We start from the raw sequence: 22,371 nt of genomic DNA on the forward strand, positions 1-22,371 counted from the left end.
TAAAGATGCTGGCATGTCTTATTCAAAGACTTGTAAGATATGTCTGATGAAATATATATCCATGTGTAAATGTTACTTGTTAAAATGTTTGTTTTAAACAACAAAATATGGATCATCACGAAAATTACCATAACAGAAAATGTTTTATATAATGTAGAAAAAACTATGCCTCTTCAGAACCAAACCAGAAATTCTTAAAGTTAATTCAATGGAAACAGAGCAATGTAGTGTCCTAGCACTTCAAAATATGACTGAGCCCTGCATACTGATGTCTTAGTAAAAAGCAGGTAGAGTTGACATCGTCAGGTGTAAGGAGAGCTACAGCTTCCATGATAATAAGAGGGCAATGACAAAAATGTCAAAGGTGTAGACACCCAGAATGTTAATTTATTAGAACGTGACTTTACACTGATTAATTATGTGCTCCTCAAAATATCTGCAGTGCATAAGAAAAGTTAATTGAAGCATTCCATTTTGTACATGCTACTAAAAGCAGTTTTAAATAAGTGATAGAGAACTAATTTTAAAATTATAAGCATGTGGAAGTCAATCTGTAAACTCTAAATGGGCTATATAAAGATATTAGTAATAAAGATGATGATGACGACCATAAAATATTCACAGAAACATTTACATTAACCTCGAGTCGACTAAACAAAATTGTATAGAATCAGAAAACTTAAGAGCTATTTAGAATCTTAGAGATCATCTTTTGAGGGGCTGATCTAAAGATTACAAAATTCTTTCTAGAGTGAGACATGGTTAAAATAAATGCATACTCAAACAGAAAAAAAAAAAAATCACAAGAAGGATTTCAGAGTTACTTCAACATCTAAGAAATTAAGTTTCCAAACTTCCTCAAATAGATCAGAAGCACATTATTTAAGTACACATATGGAATATGCTAATCTTAAGTAGTTCTTTAATTCAACAAATAGTGACTGGGCTCCCACAATGCCCCAGTATGACACTCTATACTGAGGATGAAAAGATGAGGCATGGTCATTTCCCCCAAAGATTCACATCTAGAAAATCTCCAATTAATTTCTTTGTAATCAATGTATTCCCAAAATAAAGCTGTATGCTTTGAAAAATATTCTTAAATTAACACTCAGTAATTAAGATAGCCTTCCCTATTACCTAAATTAAACTAGCATAATTTTCTATAAAATCTCTTTGACATAGTCAGATAGCTTCAATGATTTCATGAAACTGCTGTGATGTTTGCTCCTCCTGACCTATAAACTGAAGCTCTTCTAAATCCCCAGCTAACTTAAGGTGTCTTTCTCAGGTGGCAGTGCTATTTTCCATCTTCATTTATAATAGATATTAACACCTCTTAAACTACACCTCCAATCAACATTTCTGGGAATGGAAGTCTGAATTTATAATAATAGTTGGGTTATCCTTTATAGGCATTAAAAGATTGCTTTCATAGAGTTAAGCTATAAAATCAACATTTAGCAAATCTAAAGCAGAAATGTAAAATTACACTAAAGAAAATGAACGCACCTTAGGATGGCAAGAATTGGTTGTAACCTGATTATATAAAGTAATGTAAGTTAAACACTAAACCTGGGGAATTTAGCCAAGAAAGTCAAGGAAAAAAAATGACTCTCAGAAGTATGTTGGCTGAATCTATACCTAGGGAATCTAAATCCATGTCCATTTAGGAGAGAATGAACTGGAGAAAAGACTTCAACCATAACGATCCAAATGGCAATGTATCTCTATTGTGATGCCGATCATATTAGACTCTCTTAATCTGATGCCATTAAATATTTGAATTATAGAACTACTCCCTTTGTTCTGATTTCTTCCTAACAAAATGATCTTCTCTGATGACCCGTACAGGTCAATTCACAAGAACAAAATGATCTGATCAAATCAAATGATCCAGAGCCTATGTTCATTGTTTGGGGTTTTTTGTATGGTTTTTTTTGTTGTTGTTTTTAACCAAAAACTGACATTCTGATTCTAAATATCAATTTTGTAAACTTGTTTAATGTGAGTCAACTCTGAGATATGAATCCGCTCTCAATGTGCTGTCAAGCAAGTTTTGGAACTTGCAAGGCTGAGACCCAAATCTGGCATTATAAAAAATTTCTTGGGGAAATGTTATCCTGTGGGAACCTATCTTAAAAGCTGGTTGTATTTTTTGTCTGTTTCATTGGGCATTTTCAAATTTATACACTTTTGAAGAACTCTTGACAGTAAAAGGTAAGAAGCAATTCATTCATCTATAATGGATATAAATCATGGTGAGCACATCACACTTATTTGCTTCTAAACTCAATAAGATTATAATATCTCATATAAAATATAAATTCATTTGCACCCTGAAAGATAATGTCCTTCTCTACAAAAAAAAACACGAACATATTTCTTGTGCCCCATCATCAGCAGTGCATCACACAAAGTAAGTGCTTAATAAATGTTGGCTGGATCAATGTTTGAAAGATGAAAAATATCTCTCTAGAGAGTTCTGAATCTCCACATACAGGAAATCTCAGATGAAGTATTTCCATCATTAACATTCATTTGGAATTCCACAGTGTCTTGGGTAATCAGAGCTTACATTCTTAAGATGAAGTTCCATAATAGATATTTTGAGGCAATAAATATGTTAATTAAGATGTTATCTATACTACACTTTTCCCTCTAGGTAATTTTACCCCAGGGGGCACAATACCATAAACTTTTAAAACTATTAAGTATATACCAAATCATTTTCAAATAATATATATCTTATGCATTATGTATATGTATATTTACCTCAAAGCTTTCAAAAAAGCTCTGGATAAAAGTAATAAATTCCTTAACTATTAATGTGCTAGAACTGGCTGGTATTGAGTTAACAAATCTTTCCTTATATATTTTAAATTATACGTTTATATGTAAAGAAACAGGTTATAAAGACAAATCATTACAGTAGAGGCATTGGAGTATTTGGCATACATTAGCCTTAGGATTTTTTAAAATGTATAACCATAAAGGTTATGATATTAAATATACAACAAAATTTTAAAGACAAGGGCCGGCATATTTTGTTTAAAAATCAGTGAGTCAATCACATCAACTAATCTAATTTCTGAGACTAGCATAAAAGGACTCCACTAAGCAAAGAGAGTTCATTAAAACCTGTGCTCATACATTTCAATAGAGAATTCTGATTTAATGGGGCAACTGGGGAAGTAAGGTCACTGATCAAATGCTGAGAATTACTTAGGAAAGAATTTTTAAGAAATATTAAACTACTGTTAAAGTAATACAGGATAGAAAGAAACCAAACCACAAGCTACCTATTCAATTTCTCTAATTAGAAAAATTCACACTTGAGTCTAATCTATCTACCTGCCGGATTGCTATCCTCTCCCAAATTCCATAGGTGCTTCAAACTCTCTGTATCCTGAATTAAACTAAATGGAAATATTTGCCTAGAAACTTGCTCCAGTATTTCTCTTACACAAGATATTCCATCATCTTACCTTGATTAATTCCAGAATTAATTCTCATCTCAGGTCTCAAATTCCTATCCTAGACTCCAACTTTACACTCTAGAAATACCAATCTGCTTGTATTCCCCAAAACATGTTATTTCTCAGCTCCCATTGTGGGTGTGCTTACTGAAAAAGCCTTCTACTTCTCTCCTAAATCCTATTCATTTAATAAGTCTCACCTCAAACAGCCTCTCCCTCGAGATAGTCTTCAGAACTAGCACTCCCCTCGCTCCCCATAATAATCAGAATGCTGAGCTTACCACAGCATAATGCCCTGTTTAGATGTCTGTCTTTCAAACTAGAGTGTAAGCTCCTGGAGGACAAACAGGGTATATTATTTATCTTTGCATTTACCTTACAGTGCCAGACACATAAAAAGTAGCCTATAAATACTTGTTGAATTAATCAACCAGAACAATACAACATGTCAAATGCCTATAAGTGATAGGCATTATATTAATAAGCTTACTTCAAGTTTCAAACGCTTAAACTATTACTCTCAATATGCACAATTAGCAACCATCAGTCCTACAACTTGATGAATGTCATCAAATGAGAATGAATGGTATTACCAAAAGCATCAATAAAGTGAAATTTTAGATGCAGACTTTCTAAAAAAGAACTGACTCTAGATATGAATAGGTTACTCTGTTAAGAGGACTTTATCTTTTTCCATTCTTAACAACCTATGTCTTTGGAGCACTGAGGGTAAGTAATGATTTTTCTTTACATATAACCAAAAACATAAAACTCGGAAACCCAATAAAAAATTTTTCTAATATAAAGACAAACTACTTTTTTCTTAACTGAAATTTGCATAGATGCTTTAAATAATAAAAGGTCTTTTTCTTCGATTCTTACCATAAATTATTAGAAATGCCTGCCTCTATTCCATGGACATATGTAGTAAAAACGAAAGAGTCAAAGACCTGAATTTCAAACCAATCTGGATTTGAAAACAAACTCTTTTTCTTATGAGTCATAGGTCGATGAAAAACTAACTTGACTACTCTGATAGCAGCAGTGATTATTATTATTTATTGAATGTACCAGAAACTCTTCTAAGCATTTTGCATATATTGCTTCAATTTAAACCTCACAGCAGTCCACTGAGGCAGATATTGCTTATCCCCACTCTACAGATAAGGAAACTGAAGCTCAGAGATGTGAAGTGGCATGCCTAAGGTCACACGGCAAGTCAGTGGCAAAGTAGGACTTCTAACACAGGCCTATATAACTCCAAAGCTTGTGTTTTTAACCATTTACAACCTATAGTTTCTGAGCCTCAGTTTTCTGTGCTACAAAATGGAGTAACTACTTACCTCACAGAGCTGTTAAGGAAACTAAGTGAAATAATAAGATGCATATAGCATAGTGGTGGGCATCCCATCTACACTCAACAAATTATGCCCTCTCCTTTCATTCCAGTGTGATTAAACATTTATGATATGGGAAATAGTTCCTAAATACTCCTTATCTATTTCAAAGCAGAGATATTCTGAGTATTAATTAATTCACAAAAGAAAAGTACTACTGATCAATAAATATATTTTATATAAACAGAAAGGAAAAAGGCAAAGAAAACAACATGTCCTACTCATTTTAGGACTGTGACCCTGCTACTGATCATTCAGAACATTGTAAGATCAGAATATATCACTACTCAAAGATAGGAGAGAAGAGCATGAGACGCAGAGACCTCAGTTCATCACAGCTTCAAGGAAGGCTCTCAATAGAACCTAATTAATCATTTACATTTAAAAAAAAATCTGGGGAAGACAGATTTGGACAAAGATAGAGGCACAAGGATAACGCTTCTACAGTAAGTTGTTTTATTTCTCGAACACAGACTTTTATTCTAACTTTGAAGCAGTCTGAAAATGGAGAGAAGGGAAAAATGAGGTACAAAGAAAACATACAGCACAGTATTTTTGTAATTAATTCCCTACACATACATACTTCTATTTTTATAATTCTTTTTTTATTAAGTTTACTGGGGTGACATTGGTTATAAAATTACATAGGTTTTGACTGTACAGATCTATAACACATCACCTGTATATTGCATCGTGTGTTCACCACCTGAAATTGAATCTCCTTCCAACACCATATATTTAACCCCTTTTCTCCTTATCTACCTCCTTCTTCCCCCACCCCCTTTCCCTTTGGTAACCACTAAACTGTTGCCTGTGCCTATTAAATTTTTGGTTGTTTGTCTTGTTCATTTGTTTCTTTCAGTTTTATATACCACATATGAGTGAAATCATGTTTCTCAACTTTTTCTGTTTGACTTATTTCGCTTAGCAAGACTATCTCGAGATCCACCCATGTTGTCACAAATGTCACATCTTGTCTTATGGCTGAGTAATATTCCACTGTACATACTTCTTTTAGTTATTTTTTTTTTCCTTTTGGTACATAGCCATGACAATGATAGATATAAAGTAATCAAATCAAATTCTAAAATTTCCTAACAAGTAAAAACTAAATATAAGGTATGTTGGGTGTATACACAAGCCTCAGTACCACAATTCAAAACAGAGTGAGTTTTTACATCAAGCCCATCTGGTGTTATATTAGGGTGTAGCCTATAGAAATCCAACCAAGGGTGACTGCCAAACTAAGCTATATGAAAGCTAGTGAGTTCCATAATCCAAGCTATATTTTTAAAAGCACACTCAAGTATATGCTTAACAAGATTATCTGATATTATTCCATCCTCATAAGAACCCTCTTCTACTTCTGTAACACAGTTTTTGTCATCAAAACATGGGTCAGTATTGGACATGGTGGGCACGCTGAGATAATGACATTACAGAGAAATATCAGTTAAGTAATCTAACTAACCTACAAGGTAATATCAGTTTTATGTCTCAATCCTGACAACTTCTTCCTTCTGCTAAGAGGCCAAGTGATTTCTTTAAGCTTCCATTTCCACATATGAAAAATGGAAATCATAATATACTTCTGCTTCACTAGGTTCTAAAAATGGCAACTAAGAAAAAAAATAAATAAGTGCAAAGCACTCTAAAAAGAATAAGCTAGATTCTCTGACCTGATTATTGGTCAGAGTCTTGTAAAACTAGAATTACTACTTCTTCCAATTCCATACATGCCACCCAGCCATCAAACTGACTGATAAATAGTATTGACTTCGAACTTGATCCGCGTGAAGGTTTTAAAGTAATAGAAACGAAGTTTGTATTTTGTATTTCATACCATTAAACTATTTCCAAATAAAATTTACTCATTGGTATTATAAAAGTAGATGATAAGAAAAATAAGATTAATTATAATTTTCGAACCTTAAAATGTATTCAAAATAGTCAGCAGCAGGCACAGACCAGTTTGAAACTGATCCTGAAGCAACTCTGCAAGAACTGGAAATGAGCTAACCCAGAAAGAGAAGGAATCACAAAGTAAGTTTCATCTGATGGGCCGAAATACAATATGGATTATTTTTATATTGTTCTGTCTGAGTTGTCTGTCTCAGATTCTTAACTTCCAGATTCTATTTTTAGAATCACTTAACACTGTGTATTTCCAGTAGCCATCAAGGCATATACTGTCATCCCTGACACTGAAGATTGTCAGCAGACTCAATATGTACACTAATGATCTCAGGCAACAATGCTCATCTTCTTATCAAAGACATCCTTATTCCAGAAGAAAAAGTTTGAAGTTTTCTAAGAAAATTCATTTTAAAACATAGGAAGTAGTCATTATAAAATGTTAAGATCACTAATATCCTTTACTTCTTTTTAAGATTATCTTATATCTGAATTTTAAAACCAAAAACTGTCAGGCATTATAACATTTTTAGTTCTCTCCCAAGTCACTGATTCTCTCTTCTAGCACTGTCAAATAATGATAGCTGCTGTCATTATTTTTATACAATAGCTGGCAGCAACTTGTACAGATACCTTTCATCTTAGTATAGTCATCAAATAACCTAAATAAATGGCTAGGACCTTATAGTAAAACTGACCACTTTGCTAAAGCCACAATAAATGAGTTATCACATCTTGTCAATACTTTATGGCCCGAATATTCATTATTTTATAAAAATCAAAGGTTTTAATTATTTTATTTTCTAAGCTGTTTTAAAATAACTTTCTCCCTCTTATACATATACTCCTTTCCTCTCCTGGCTGCTACTGGAGGCTAACATAAAAATTTTCACATTTACCTTAGGCTTTAATACTTTCAATCAAAATTGCAATTCTGTTTATAGAAGCAACAGCCCTTCAGGAAGTATATTTGAAGATGTAAAAAAAAATACAGAAAATAAATTAAGCTCTTTTCATTTAATAAAGTCAACAAAGCATGTAAGGGTTTTACAAAAACCAGTGATCTTGGATACAAGTGATTTGACAGGTCACAAGCACAAAAAAACTTATTTCAAGTCAGAAAAACATCTGACAGACCGACTCTAAGTCTCTTGTTCAAATTAATAGACAAGAGTCCCTCTCTACCACTATTTGCTTTGGCAATCTAAAATGCTGATATTCTCCTAGATCTAACAGAGAGGAAAAATGGGTATCTTCTCCATCTAACACCTAAGTGGGTAACCTAGATACTGTAAATAGAGGCTACATAAAGGATGCAACAGACAGCTCTGAAGTGAGAGCCAAAATATTTAACCTGCAACTCTTTGGAAAAGAACGCAAAAACATGTGCAGCTTAGCCAAAAACCATGCTAACATGAAATTGCCACAGGCTAGTAAGTTTAAAAAACAAAAACAAAACCTTTCTACCAAACATAATTTTACTGTCGTTGGGTGTGAAAAGCTCAAATGTCAAAAGCACAGCTCTTATTTGCTCAAATGACCATGCCTACACTCTGCACTACTTATTTTAAAATAAATGGGTGAACTGCTTTTTTGAACCTACTACTTGTAAAACCAGAATCAAATTCACAAATAAAGGAGCCAATTAACCAATTAAAAAGCATTTTCCTGCTGACAAACTAGTGGAGGCTAGGGGATGACAGTCAAAATCTATGATTAACATTATTATCTACCCCCTATATTCAATGTTTCTAAAGCCAATAGCTAAATATTTGGCTAACAAAAATTGCATATTAATCTATCTTTACTCTTTAGGAAGTTATACAAAAAATATCTGAGAAATAAAAATCTATTCTGCCAAGGAATTAGTAACATTAATGGCAAAATGTAAAAACTGTACTGCCTACATTAAAGTAGTAGCATAACTTTTATCGAATCAAGCCTACTAGCAAAAAAATAAATTAATGCTACAAGATCCACTATGAGAGATCAGCACTATAATTTAATATGTATTCACTCGCTATTTTTCTTTCTATGTGATAAAGGAATTTTGATGACTGCTTTTAGAACAAAAGCTTCCTAGGAAGTGTTTCATATTAATAAAAAGAAAACTATTAAATAAGTAAATTCACATCGTTCAATCAAAATTTCAAGTCAATAGCTAGAATCACTTAAAGTTAATGAATTGCAAAATGTATTCAGTAGTACTCTATGTTTGCTTATAATTCAGAAGTTTTTACTACTTACAAAGCTAGTAGCTTTATAATAACCTTAAGTTTTGAGGACCGTAAGAGGAAAGTGGAAAGAAAAATTTGTTTTCTCTGGTAATCAGAATTAACTTAAGAATACGCTCATAATCCAGTAGATGATTTGGTTTTCTTTAGTTATTAAATCTTTGTTTAAAAAAAGGAAAGAAAATGCCTTGCCTTCACATATCACTCAAATAGAACACTTTTAAATTAAATTAAAACAAGTTACATATAAGTCAGAAGTCCTTTCTACATAAGAATATAACACATACCAAAAGTATAGGAGAAACACAAAATTTCAAACTGTTTGAGTGGGAATAATACAGAATTTACACTTGATAACTAAACTGATAAAATAGAAGGAAAAACAAACCATATTCTTAAAGTATTTTGTCTTCTGTCACTGACGGCATGTTGGCATGTAAATTGCTCTTTTACTACAGAAAAACAATGATTACTCCATCAATGAAAGACTCTTCGTTAAAAATAGTAGCCAAAACTGTCTATTCCTGTAAGCTCAAAACATCCTTCCAAATTTTCTGTTTTTCTCTATTCTAAAACAAAACTTTCACTTTGTTAGAGAAATAGATGTAAATGAGTTTTACAAATTTTTCAATTACACTTCACTTCCAATGCTTTAGAGAAAAACTTTCACATTAAAAAAAAAAAAAAAAAAAAAAACAAGTAACACTGTAACACTGCAATTCTACCACTAATGGATTAACTTTTGTACCAAGGCAATATTAAATTAATTTCTTTTTTTTTTTTTACTGTGAAGAGTCCTTTGGAAGTGACCTGTTTCCATCTTTTTTTTTTTACCCAACAACAACAAATCTAGTCATAAACCTGGCAAGTCAAAACAATAACCAGCAAAGCCTAACATTTCTTACCTGATACAGGTAAGCACCAGCTCCCAAATGCCACCTTGGGATAGTTCAGACTAGTAAGCAAGCTCATGTTTTATGATACTAGAATGAACAGGAATAAATCTCTGTTGTTCTTTCTTTAGCAAAATCTATAGCAGCAGCTACACCACACTGCGAGAGGACCCCACAGACCTAACAAATTCACGTCTGTCACTAGAGAAATAGAAAAAAAAAAAATCATAAAATGAAGACTTACTGCTTGTCATGTGACTTGGTGAGGCATGCTGTCCATTGGGTGTGCTTGAGGTGAGGTCAATTGCCATACTGGAGTGCTCCCTTTCAGGTGAAAGCTCATTGTCACCTGCTTTCACAAAATAAAATCTTTTGGTTTCTGTTCATCGTCATATAAAATCTAATTAGCAACTTTGTTTCATACATGCAGTGGCATGAATAGCCTTGAAATTTTAATGTAATACATTTTTTCCCTTAAAAGAAACTATAAGGAAATATCATTTAGAAATATATAGTAAATGAACGAAATGATGAAAAACCACAACTAGCCCACAATAAAAAAAATTAGAAAATTTCATCATCACAGTAATCTTAACTGTAAAATAAGAAAAATTGAAATAGTTGACTTTTAAAGTATCCTTTAGTTGAAAAAAAATGTTTCTTTTAACTTCTAATTTAATCATTAAGCATACGGTATTTATAATAAGCATTTCCAAAATACTAGCTATCAGAGTTGGATGTTTGAAAGAATTGGCTAAAAACATGTCAACTGAAGGAAGCTAATCCTCTTTCACATTATGTGTCTGAAAAATTAGGTTACAGAGTAGTAAATATTTAGTATATACTAGTAGATATATATGTAGCCTGATCTATTCTAAACTTAGTTAATCAAATACGAAAGTATGGATCTGCTAAGCTACTACTGATTTACATGTTATCTTTAATATAGTTAAGTATATTTCTACATTTCCTTCTTATTTCACTTGTGTGCTGTTATTTTCTCTAATGTAATGGTAAAGCTGTGAACAAGGAGAAAATAAGAGTATTGAATTCATCATAAAAACTTATAATGGAGAAGTTAAAATATAGGTAATACAAAAGCATAATTTTATTACCAATAAAAAATTAATGAAAATGAATACTTACATGTTATATAGCCATCAATAGCCTCTGTTTCCATAGTCAAAGTGCAGTGCTGCAATACAAAAGATTATACTCTTAACACAATGATTCCTTTCAGTTCTGCCATTAAAATGCTTAACTTATTTGAAGCTCCAAGCAGTTAGCCCATGTTGCTGCTGCTGCAACCTGTGCCCAAGAAACATACTACAATGTACTGTATGTGCTCATTTGCAAGTCACTGAACTCTTTCTGCAAATGATCTGATTCCTGCTGGAGATAGGAAAGATAAGTGTGCTGTGAGATGGGCTGTAGCAAGAAAGGAATGACTCCCTTAACCAGAATTGACTTGGTTGAAAGAAAAAAAAAAAATAGGGGGTTACATCTGAAACGTGCCAGTTTTAACTGGGATTTAAGTATTTTACCATTCACTACTTCCCACAATCACACTGCAGTTTGCGGACTTCCCTAGTGTACAGATAGCTCTATTCACAATTGTTGCAAGTTGGTTCATCATGTTCTAATAGGGAGGGGGGAGGGAAAACAAACATAAAACAAAACAAAACAAAAAAACTTAGTGCCCAAGTGTGTCTCTAAGATTTCTGCAGCAGTTACCCAACTCTCGGACTTGTATTGACATTTTAGCCTACCCCAAGTTCTGTGTAAGCACCTGTTCAATGTAACCTTAATTTCCTGCCAGACCATGGTTGGATATAAATGCCAAGCTTACTTAATACATTCTGATTTTTAAAAATTTCATAAACTTTTGCTGTTGGGAAGGGAATCACTTTTTTAAAGTTTGGGGAATTATTCTCATGCACCAATGACGCAAAACAAGAACTTAATTCTCAGAAACAAAAGTAAGTTGTATGAGATGACACCCCCTAGCTTTGATTTTACATAATGAAAAGATCGATAAGCTAACTGTATTCTTTGAAGGAAAAAGTTTAAAGAATTGACATGTCCTGAGGAGATTTTTACTTTTTTTTTTTTTTCTTTGGCCCTGGTCCTTTCTGCCTTTAGTTTCAAAACTCTCACTGCACCAGCAGCTAAATTATTCACAATGAGCCATTTCTGTATTGATCGCCAAGTATATTTAGCCCTGGCTCCTGGAATTTCTCCATTACTTACTGGAAAACAGGCAGCTTCACTTCTTGTCTCCAAAACCACTTCCCTTCTCCCTCCCCTCCCCTTCTTCACCACCACCCTCCCTACCCCCCAAAAAACTTTTCTTTCTTTATGGAATAATCAGATCAAATTCCCAACTCAGCCACTACATAGCACTTAAATTTCAACCTGCTGTACTGTTATCAAATTCTTTTAAATTATGATTACATAAGGCTTTAAAGAAAGGCATCTGTAAAGTTTAAAAGGGGCGCAGTTCTTCGGATATTTTACAAATGAGTTTATCTCTTTTAAAATGTACACATTTAACACACACATATTAAAAAAGAAACGTCAGGGAGAAGCGAAAGAAGTCTGCCCCATCAATGAAATGGTTATTAACCCTCGGGAGAAGGAAAGAAGGAAAAAGAAAAGGAGAAAGAGAAACGAAATGTACATACAAAAGAAATTGTCCTTTGATTAAAAAAGATTCATCACCATTTCCAGCTCTGTCGGGAGATCTCAGCTTCTTCTAACCCCTCAAAGAGGAGGTGACAATGTCGGGCTGAAGATAAACGGAGAGAGAAAGAAAGAAGTTTTTTGTGTTTCCCCCTTCGCTTTCCCTCCCTTGTCCCCTCCAAGCCAAGCCCCCTGCAGAGTTCAAGGCGAGGAGGAAGGAAAAGCACTTTACAGGTGGGTCATTCCGAGCCCAAATCCAGCAAACAGATCGGCTGATAAACAAAACCAAGAAATGAGAGAGAAGGAACACCCCCCTTCTCCTCCTCCTCTCCACCTCCTCCTTTCACCCCTCCCCCTCGTCCCTTTGGGATGGTCTAGTAGGAAAAGTCACTCAGGAATGGCACCACGTACTTTCAGGAAAGAGGAAAAAGAGAGAGACAGAGGTCAGTCAGTGCTACAGCAATGCGATTAACAAGAAGAGAAAAAACTTGATCCACCGGTTCTTTAAGAATCGACCAAAAGCTAAGACAAGAAAACTGAAAGAAAAGGGGGGTGGGGGGAATTAGAGGGGAGGGACAATCAGGCAGAACCCAGCAAGGAACCTAGGCCAACTTCACAGGACTGTTTTTCGCCCTTGGCTAAATGAGTAAATAAATAAATAAATAAACAAATAAATAAATCTTAATTCCATCTCTTTCGCCCATACTAGAACCTGTCAAAGTGATTTAACTGCCGCTTTTTTAACATGTGTCATACCTGTTTTATTATTATTATTATTATTCCAACAAAATCTGGATATTACCTTCTATCTAGACAGCTACAATTTACTCCAGGCTACCCAACCTTTCTTGGAATTCAAGTTAAAACAAAGCAAAACAAGTCCAAATCCATGACAGCTATAGAGATGAGAACTGATTAATCGATTAACATCCCAGAAAGATTACAAGGAGGGGACGATAAATTAAAGCAGAGGACATCATCTTCAACCCGATTCCCTGAGCGTCCTTTACAGAAATTATTACCCTAATCATAACCACAATCCATCCCTCCCGGAGAAAAAAAATATATTATTATTATTAATTATTATTATTATTATTACTGGTTAACAGCAACAAGTCATTTGATCACAACACAGTGCAAAACGAGATGCTATATAATTACACTTAACTTTGAAAACACTCCCCCCTTTGCAAATCAGACACACATTTATATATAATCTATGAATCAGAAGACAAAACAAGAGCTGTTCTTCACCACGCAAAAGCCAAGCGGAGATTTACCTCAGCAGTGCATGCAGTAAAATAATCCCATCACCCTTTTGTTTGTGTTTACTGTTAGTGTGTCCTCTCTCTTTCTTTCTTTCCTGTGCCTAACGTGTGTTTGTGCACTGCAGTTGGTGGTGGAAACTAAGGCAGTGGATCTGTAGCTAAGGGTAATCCTGTTTTTACTTCCTCCATCTTCAGCGAGGAGCAGGGTTAGCCCGGGACAGCTGGTCAAACCCCGAGAAACCGATCCGCCGGAGCCCGAGCACATCTCCCCCGCCGGCCGGGCTCGCGCAGACGCCCGCGGGCGGAGGGCGGGCTGGCGGCGGCGACGGGCAGCGGGGCCCGGGGCGCGGGCGGACGGACGTGCGTGCGCGCGCGCGTGTGTGCGTGTGTGCGGGGCCTGGGCGCCCGTGCGTGTGTGAGTGTGTGGGTGTGCGCGCGCGGGCTGGCGAGGGCGCGTGTCTGCGCTCTGGGCCGCTCGGCGCGCTCGGCAATCGATTACAGGACAAGTGCTGCCCCGGCGGCTCCGCGACGCGCGCACTCCTCCTTCGCGCCCACCCGCGCGCTCGGCCGCGGCGCCCCCCGCCCGGCGGCCCCCTGGACGGCGGCCCCGGCCCCCAGAGAGGTGCCACAGGTAACCCGCTTCCGAGAGTGCCACGAAGAGTCCCCTCCCACCCACGCCCCCTGAGTCACAATAAATCTCACATTTTCTGCCGGCTGCGAAGGAAGGATTGCAACGGTGAGGGGACGTGCATTTCAGCCGCGTGAAGTTTTCTTTCAAACTGGGATTTGTGGTGAGGCCGGGCGAAAGGAGCGGACTGCGATCCAGGCGCCCGACGCGAAGCTTCGGGATCGGCGTCCTGGCCCGAGTCGAGGTGTGCGCGTGGACCCACCCACTCGGGCTTCGCAATAAACTATGCGGTACAGTTTTCAGTAAACGGCACCGCTAGACCAGGACACGAATCAGGGTAGAGGGGTCCTTGGGAATGGATTGAGAAGGAAATTTAGGTCTGAAATGAAGCTCAACTATTACTGTTTGGAAAGTGCTTTACAGTGCAGGTTTAAAATTAAAGTGTTTACTTGCTTTTTCTCCCCCAGGCAGCTGCCACACCCACCAGAGTTCAAGGAACAGGTGAGGTTCCAAAAGTTGTTAGGAGTAACGTGTTGCCCATCAATATCATCAGTCACAGCTTTTATTATTTGAGAAGAACTTATATAGATCCTCGTGTTAAATGCATGTTCTTTCTACAAATGGTAGCGTTTAGCATCTTTCCTGACCACATTTGCAAAAAATGGGAATAGAGACTTCTATAATTAAAGGGAAAAGGAAAATGAAAGGAGCTGAAAATACTGAACTGCGTAGTCTGGGTGGCTTAAGTTTGAAAACATATGAAATTATCAGGACTGCCAAACAGCATTTCTGAGAAACCATATCGCAGATTGTGAAGAAAATCAATGCTGAAAGAGTAGGAGCAGGCACCATACTCCTACTCCTTTCAAGAATCCTAGAAATAGTTGCTGACGTGGTACCACCCTCCCTCCCCACTGAGGAAGGAGAAATGATACATTGAAAATAAAATCACGATCTGTATCTTAAGCACCACTCTATGTCCGGGAAATTTTTGAGAATGTCTTTTCTTTAGGTTTTGAGATGGGTTGAGAGTTCATTCACATTGATACACACTAAATAATGGGTACCATATAACTTGTATAATACTAAATTGAGATTTAATGATGAATTACTTTTTAAAAGTTTGTTTCATACATTGTATTTATTAACAATTGAGCCAGTATTAAATTATGGAAAATGATGCCATACAGCTAACGAGATTAACCGATTTGCAGTTCCTGAGAGTTATGCATGTTGGTAAAGCCAATTTTTGTTTAACCTGACAATTATGTAAATAAAAGTAATTTTCCTCAAGTCATATTTGGGAAGACAACATACAATTCCACAAATCATTTTAATCATCCCAATAGGTAGCAAAAATTTTAATCAAGTTATCTTAGAAAAGTGGAATGTTGCTCATACTATATAAATTTCCAGTATATAAAAGGTAACATAACTTCTCTAAATTGCCATAAATCCCTCCCAAAAGCTAAGCCTAAGTGTTTAAGTATCTGCAAAGTTATGGAGGTTCTTAGTAAAGATAAATTAAAACATATTAAAAATTAAGAGGAACTATCTGGATAGTTTAAGCAATTTAATTATTTATTAGAAGAGGATCCATTGTGAAGTCTTAAGGAATCATCCTCAAGTTCCCCAAAGCTACCACTGTTGATAAAGTCTTTGCCCCCTGGCTGATTAGAGCTTAATTTAGCTCCCTTGAAAGACTATCCTTCTCCTGAGTTACTTTCATTGGCTCCCTAATCACCAAAGGCACACTCTCTCCCTCTAGTGGCTAAGCATAGTGGACACTATGTTTGGTACTCTTGTCTCCCCAAGAATGGGGAATTTGGGCAGATGGGCAATGGCTCCCAAATTTTAGAATGGCCAAAATCTCATGAGCACTGTGGGGATTAGACCATTTTGGGAAACTTGTTCCTCTTTTGAACATCTTATGTTGCTTTCCCATTTGCAGGTCATGATATAGCCAATTCACCTCAAAGAAGACAAGATTGTTTACATACTAAAATTAGGGGTTCTGTTTCATCCTCTGCACTTGAATATTCCTGGCTCTGAGACTGAGTTCCACTCATGGGAAGGAATGTTTGTATAAACTGTATTAATTCACATTGTTCACAATTTTTCTCAACAGTATTTTCATAGCAGTTAGAGAATATATTTCTGTTGCTGTAACTATACTGTACACATTTTAAAAGCATAGTTAGACTATGCATAAAAATGTCCCACCAATGAAGTGCAATACTATACTCTTTGCCTACTATATCCAGTTGGGTAGTTAAATCTCACCTTGGGGAGGGGGTGAGAAGGTGGGGAGAAACGTACCTGACCCCACCTCTTTTCACATAGCTGGGTCTTCCTGGTCCTTTCTGTACCATCCTATCAAAACTGCACCTTCCCTGGACCAACCTCTATGTTAACACCGTGCACATTTCCTTCATTATACAATTTGTAAATATTTTTTTCATTTGTTGAGCTTTTAAAAAACGAACTCCCTCACTAGAATGGCATCTTTTTAAGGGCAGAGATGATGCCTATCCTGCTAACACTTGTTTTCTCAGAACTGGCACAGTATTTGGCACAAGTTGGTACTCAATAAACATTTACTGAATGATTGAATATGGAGCTAATCACATACTCACCTAGTTTCCATGGGTTAAACTCTGTTTTCAAGGGACAAAAAGGGTAGAATATCACAGATACATTCTCATTCCATAAAGAATCTGGTCCAATCTTGAATCACAAGTCATGTTACAAATATCTATAACAGATCAGCTCTGGCTTATGGGCCATGTGAAGCATGTAGATGCCTTTGTACTTGTAATATAAATTTTACAAGTATAAATAGAAGTGATTAAAATTGTATATTAATATAATTTTGAGTAAAATACATTTATGTAACCCCTCTGTTTCATAAACAAATTATTTCATGTTAATACCTGATAATTTAGGGACCAGGTTGACAATCAAGGAATGCAACCACTAAATGCGATTAGTAAAAGAAAAAAGTTTAAAAGGTGGTGTAGTTAAATGGTCTATTATGAAATATTAGTTTTGTTTTCTTTAGATGGTTTATTTTATCTGTTTTAGGTTTAAAAACCCTAGTTGGCTTTTTAAGGAATTTGGATAAAAGTGTATTTTTGTTTGTTCAAGGAATTAACTCCACGTTTTTAACTTTTGCTTTTGTTCCTAGCAGAAGATAGGAGGGGACAATTTAAAACATTGCAATACTTTCCTAATAACAGAAAAAAATTGGAGGCTAATTACATATTAATTTTTTTTATTTAGATGGCATTATTGTGCTAGATATAGAATGTAATCATCCAGACTAGGTACCCTAAAATAACCTGAATCCCTGAAAAAGATTAACAAGCACACATAGGCACAATGTTTTAAAACTGATTACTTGTTTTATTTTTGTTAGATGTTACTCCCTTTGAAGTGATGTTCTCTTTTTAAGCAGGCTATGGAGCAATGTTCTCACTTTCTCCTGTCAACCTAGATTGGCACTGTGAAGAAGCAAGGAAGCCAGAATTTGAACCATAGTTTCAAAAGAAACATTCTAAGATACCAAATCCTGTCCATAAGTAAGGCATCTTAATACCGCCCAACTTTGCCTCCCTGACTAAATTGATAGTCTTGGGTTCTGGGTGGCACGTGAGTTCCACATGGTAAGAGTTTTCTCATTCTATCTATCTTGAACAATAGTTTCTTTTAATAATTCTTAAGAGTGTCACTTTACAATTAGAGATAGGCTCTTACACAAATACCTATGTCCCTAGAAAAGATAACGTTATCACTTAAATCCACATTTTAATAGACTATCGGATTTCTTCTAGAGAGCACGTTTGCTGTAGAGCAGATGAAACTGTCTCTATCCCAAATGAGGATTATAAATTGTGGGAGTTAAACTTAGACAAAGAGGGTGAAGATCAGAAAGGTTTCTGAATAAAAATTAAAGTACACATTTTTAAAGATGTCACTAAAAGCTATCATAGTTGCTTTAAAATGCACGTGTGTTCAGAATTTGAAGAAATGAGTTCCATTAATGCAAAAATCAAGAAACTTTGAGAGAAGTCACATGTAGGTAGCTATTGCTTAAAAAAAAATTCTAGAAGACTTTGGGAAGAATGTTCTTCTAAGAAACTCTAAAATCACACAAAGTACACTGAGGTTATTGGAACCTCCAATAAAGTGTTAGCACAAGAAAAAGATGATTAAACTTTGAAGACACCGCTCATGAATAGAAAGAGGTTAGCAGTGAAAGGAGAACACATTATCTAGTGAGCATTAATTTAGACGCAGAATAATTAACACCCAAAAGGAAAAGAAAGAAAACCAAAAATGATCGTTTGACTTTGGAACTGGGAGGTGGAAAGAGAACAGACCATCCTAAAGATCTATAATACCAATGGTTGGATTCTGCTGGGGATAACCATACTCTAAAGCAGGGTGATGACAGGTTGCAGCTCAAGAGAAATATTTGGTATGTAAACCAGTGCCAGTAGGAGTATGATCCTGTTTTGTTTTGTTTTTAATCCTGTGAAAAACTCATGGAATTACATGGTCAGTGTTTGTGAGAAGCCTCAACTCTTTGTAAACCAAAATCCTTTCATAGTACAGCAGACTCTAATTGCATATTTAAACACAATACTATATAGACTGAAGAAAACAGAAGAATGCATTACAAACAGAAAGTGAAGGAAAGAATCCAGGGATTTAAACTTCTTTTTTATAGCCAGATGGTGGCAACCTAGGGAATTAAAAGCCCTGCAGGGATAGAAGTAAAGAGCTATTTCCTGCTTCATAACTGAAAGAGAGTGTGTGACGTGGCCGAGGGAAATTAATCAAAGAAAGGTCATTTACAGGTAGTAAAGTCAAATGTCACCTCTCCCAATGCTCATGACTTGTGGTTTAGAGAAAGGTTAGCTTAATATAGAGATTAGTGTGGGCATTCTGAACCCTCAAGACATGATATGTGAGGATGAGAATAACACTATCGGTATCTGTCTAGCAGCTATATTCAAGTTGCAAAAAGGTACTTAAAATTTGATGTCATGGTGGGAAAGTCTTAGTAGACTAAAGATATCATCAAAAGTCTATCAACTATATTCCAAAAACTGCTTTATTAGAAGACAATGTTTTTGAAGCATACCATTCATTATTGAATAAATCCTATGAAGAATCTATTGCACTTTAAATTGATATAACTTTGATTCCAATGAAGTTGGAGCATGTAATATGCATTACTTCATTTAGCCCTCAATCATTTTTTAGAGGGGTAATATTAGCCCCATTTTAACATGAAGAAATTGAAGATTGGAGATATCTTGTCCAGATGTCTAAGTTCTAGAAAGCCCATATAATAACCACCACGTTATACTGTCTCCTAAATAACCAAATATATTTATTAATCATGCAAAACTGTTGCATGATTAAATCTAGCCCTTTGAGTAACAAACTGTTGGGTAATGTTCTAATATTGAACTACTTAAAAGGAAAGCTGAATGTTTACAGTGTCCTTAGGTTAATTGAATGGGGTACTCATTGGAACTCTACCAACTCTTGTGCCTCCCTGTGTGAAACATGATCTATTTGACATCTAATACTCCAACATCAGATATTCCTCTGTACCTACCTTGACCTCTTCTGTCCTGAGAATGACATGAGAGAAACACTGAGAGTGAATTCAAAGATAACCACCTTATAAAGTATTGAATAATAATTAATGGTGACAAAGAGATGCAGACAAGAACTTACCTTAATGGTGACAAAGAGATACAGACAAGAACTTACCTTTAAGTTCTGGATCACCAAACATATTTGTACATTTTGTTTCAAAGGGGATCATTTCTGATTTATTGCTCTCAGAAACATGAATCATACTTCTCCCTTTTCTACACTTCACCTATATGTATAAAGAATTACTGACTCTCTGTGGTGAACATTGTGATTTAAATGGTTATGGTATTCTTAAATGACATTTGGATTTCAAGAAACAGATTTTTTCTAGTGGAGAGCAGCTCAGTTTGTAGTAAAGGTCAATTTGAACATTTCGCTAGGATTCATTAAGTGAAGCCTGAGAGATTAGGACTTTTCTCTCAGTTTTAATTTTCAAATACAGTGAATATTAGAGTAGAGAAATAAAGATCTACTATTTTAGTTTTTTCTGTCCCTGTTTTCATAGTTATGGAAGTTACATATTTATTCTCTCGTGGCATGTTTTTTTCTAAAAAACAAAAAGAAGTAATACTTTTATTTAATACCAGAAACACTATTTATGAAGAAAGGTGATTGGCAGCTTTGAGGGAACTTTGCTATAGGGCATTTTGCATAGCCTGCCCGAACCCGGAGGAGCTTCCCCTAAAGATCAGGAAACGGCCAACAGGTAAAATGAAGATGGGATCTGGTATGCTCATAATATAGTCTTAAAAATAATTTAACTTTCCTGATTCTATGTTAGAGAATGAATACTTAACAGAAGACTACGTATTTAAGCAGGGATCATCTTTCTTCCTAATCTAACATGGACGAGAGTGAGTACCCCTCTCCCAAGTCTCTAGGAATATTGCTTTCAGAGGTAATTCCTCATGTGGGGGTGGACACTGCAGTCTGTCAAGCTTGGTACCATTAGACAGATTATTATACACAGAGCCTGGTTGACCAATTCCAAACCCAACATGAGCAACTTGGTGATATTTTCACTTCCATGTCATTTTTTCTATGTAGAGAGAATATACTTGACAATTATGTTTTTCTTTATACATAAATGATGTTTCTGGGGTTTAGGACAGCCATTTCTTATCGCTTTAGGCATTATTAGTTGTCCTTTTTAAGAACAATAGTAGACCTAGGAACTTGAGTTTCTGTAACCCCACAAGGCTAAAGGCCAGACCCTGGACAGTGAAGGCCACTACAGTCTTGCCATTTTGCACATGACCCTTGTCATCTGGCCAGACTTTTCTCCTGACCCTTGAGAATATGGACTCATTATTTGGATATCATTGCTTTAGAACGTCAATGAATCATTCAACTTCAATCAAGCCAAGGAGATTCAACAGGGACGGCAACATATTTGAGATACACTATATAAATGGAACCATTCAGAGGTCTTAGAGGAAAACCAGAAGATCTAAGGAGAAAGATTAATAGCAACAAATATTACCTGTAGTGATAACGGCAGAACAGATCAGAGTTGTTGAGATAATAAGTGAGGGAATAGATACTGTGAATATAGACACTAATTTCAACGAGTATAGCTGTAAAAGGAGAGAAAAGCTAGTAGCTGGAGGAGGGAGTGGGGTTCAGAGAATTTTTGTTTTTAAGACTTCAGCATGTCTCAATGTTGATGAGAAGGTGTTGATAGCAATTAAGATATTGAAGATAGAAGAAAATTGGTGAAGTAAGGTCCACTCAGGGACTCTAAAAAAGGATCTAGAGCACAAGTGAAATAATTAGCTCCAGAGAGGAGAGGCAATCTCTCTTGTACTTAAGAGAAGCAAGAAAAGATGGCTACAAATCTTTTTGTTTTCTAATTGACATGATGGGAAGTTGAGGTTTTGAAGAAAGTGTCAGTGTTATTTACTGAGAGAGTAAAGAGAAGAATGATTGGATTGAATGTTTAAGAAGAGTGAATAAGCTTTAAAGTTGCTATGAAGAATATGAAAGAAGCTAACTAAAAAATATATGGAAAAATTGATGGGTAGAATAGAGGTACCAGTTGAGGCTGGTGACCATAAATAAGCCATTGATATTCTTGATGCTGTAACTATGTCTGAACTCACTTTCCAGTTATAATCTTGGAAAAAATTAAAGAATTGATCCAGTATAGAAATTTCATTAGGTGGCTAGCTGGAAGACGCAGGATCAAAGAAGCATATTT

The 22,371-nt window shown here is 35.6% G+C and overlaps 1 protein-coding gene across 21 annotated transcripts in view; it reads right to left on the reverse strand.

The window, feature by feature from the left end:
• IKZF2 (IKAROS family zinc finger 2) overlaps window positions 1–14,762 on the reverse strand; it is a 143,631-nt gene extending 128,869 nt beyond the window's left edge. For 2 of the 21 annotated variants that reach the window (XM_039844696.1, XM_039844703.1), the window contains exons 1-3: window positions 12,639–12,939; window positions 11,064–11,112; window positions 10,162–10,269 (exon numbers count right to left, since the gene is read on the reverse strand). In XM_039844696.1, the coding sequence (XP_039700630.1) occupies window positions 10,162–10,269; window positions 11,064–11,112; window positions 12,639–12,641 (160 nt within the window). In that variant the 5' untranslated portion in view covers window positions 12,642–12,939. Of the gene's footprint in view, window positions 1–3,488; window positions 9,695–9,929; window positions 10,129–10,161; window positions 10,270–11,063; window positions 11,113–11,461; window positions 11,483–12,601; window positions 12,941–13,010; window positions 13,036–13,879; window positions 14,153–14,569 lie in introns of those variants that run through there. The other 19 variants (XM_039844683.1, XM_039844693.1, XM_039844682.1 and 16 more) reach the window with 19 other exon arrangements.
• Between the last annotated feature and the right edge of the window lie 7,609 nt (window positions 14,763–22,371).

Source organism: Pteropus medius, unplaced genomic scaffold, assembly GCF_902729225.1.
Source record: "Pteropus medius unplaced genomic scaffold, Ma_sr-lr_union100, whole genome shotgun sequence".
Taxonomy (NCBI): Eukaryota; Metazoa; Chordata; class Mammalia; order Chiroptera; family Pteropodidae; genus Pteropus; species Pteropus medius.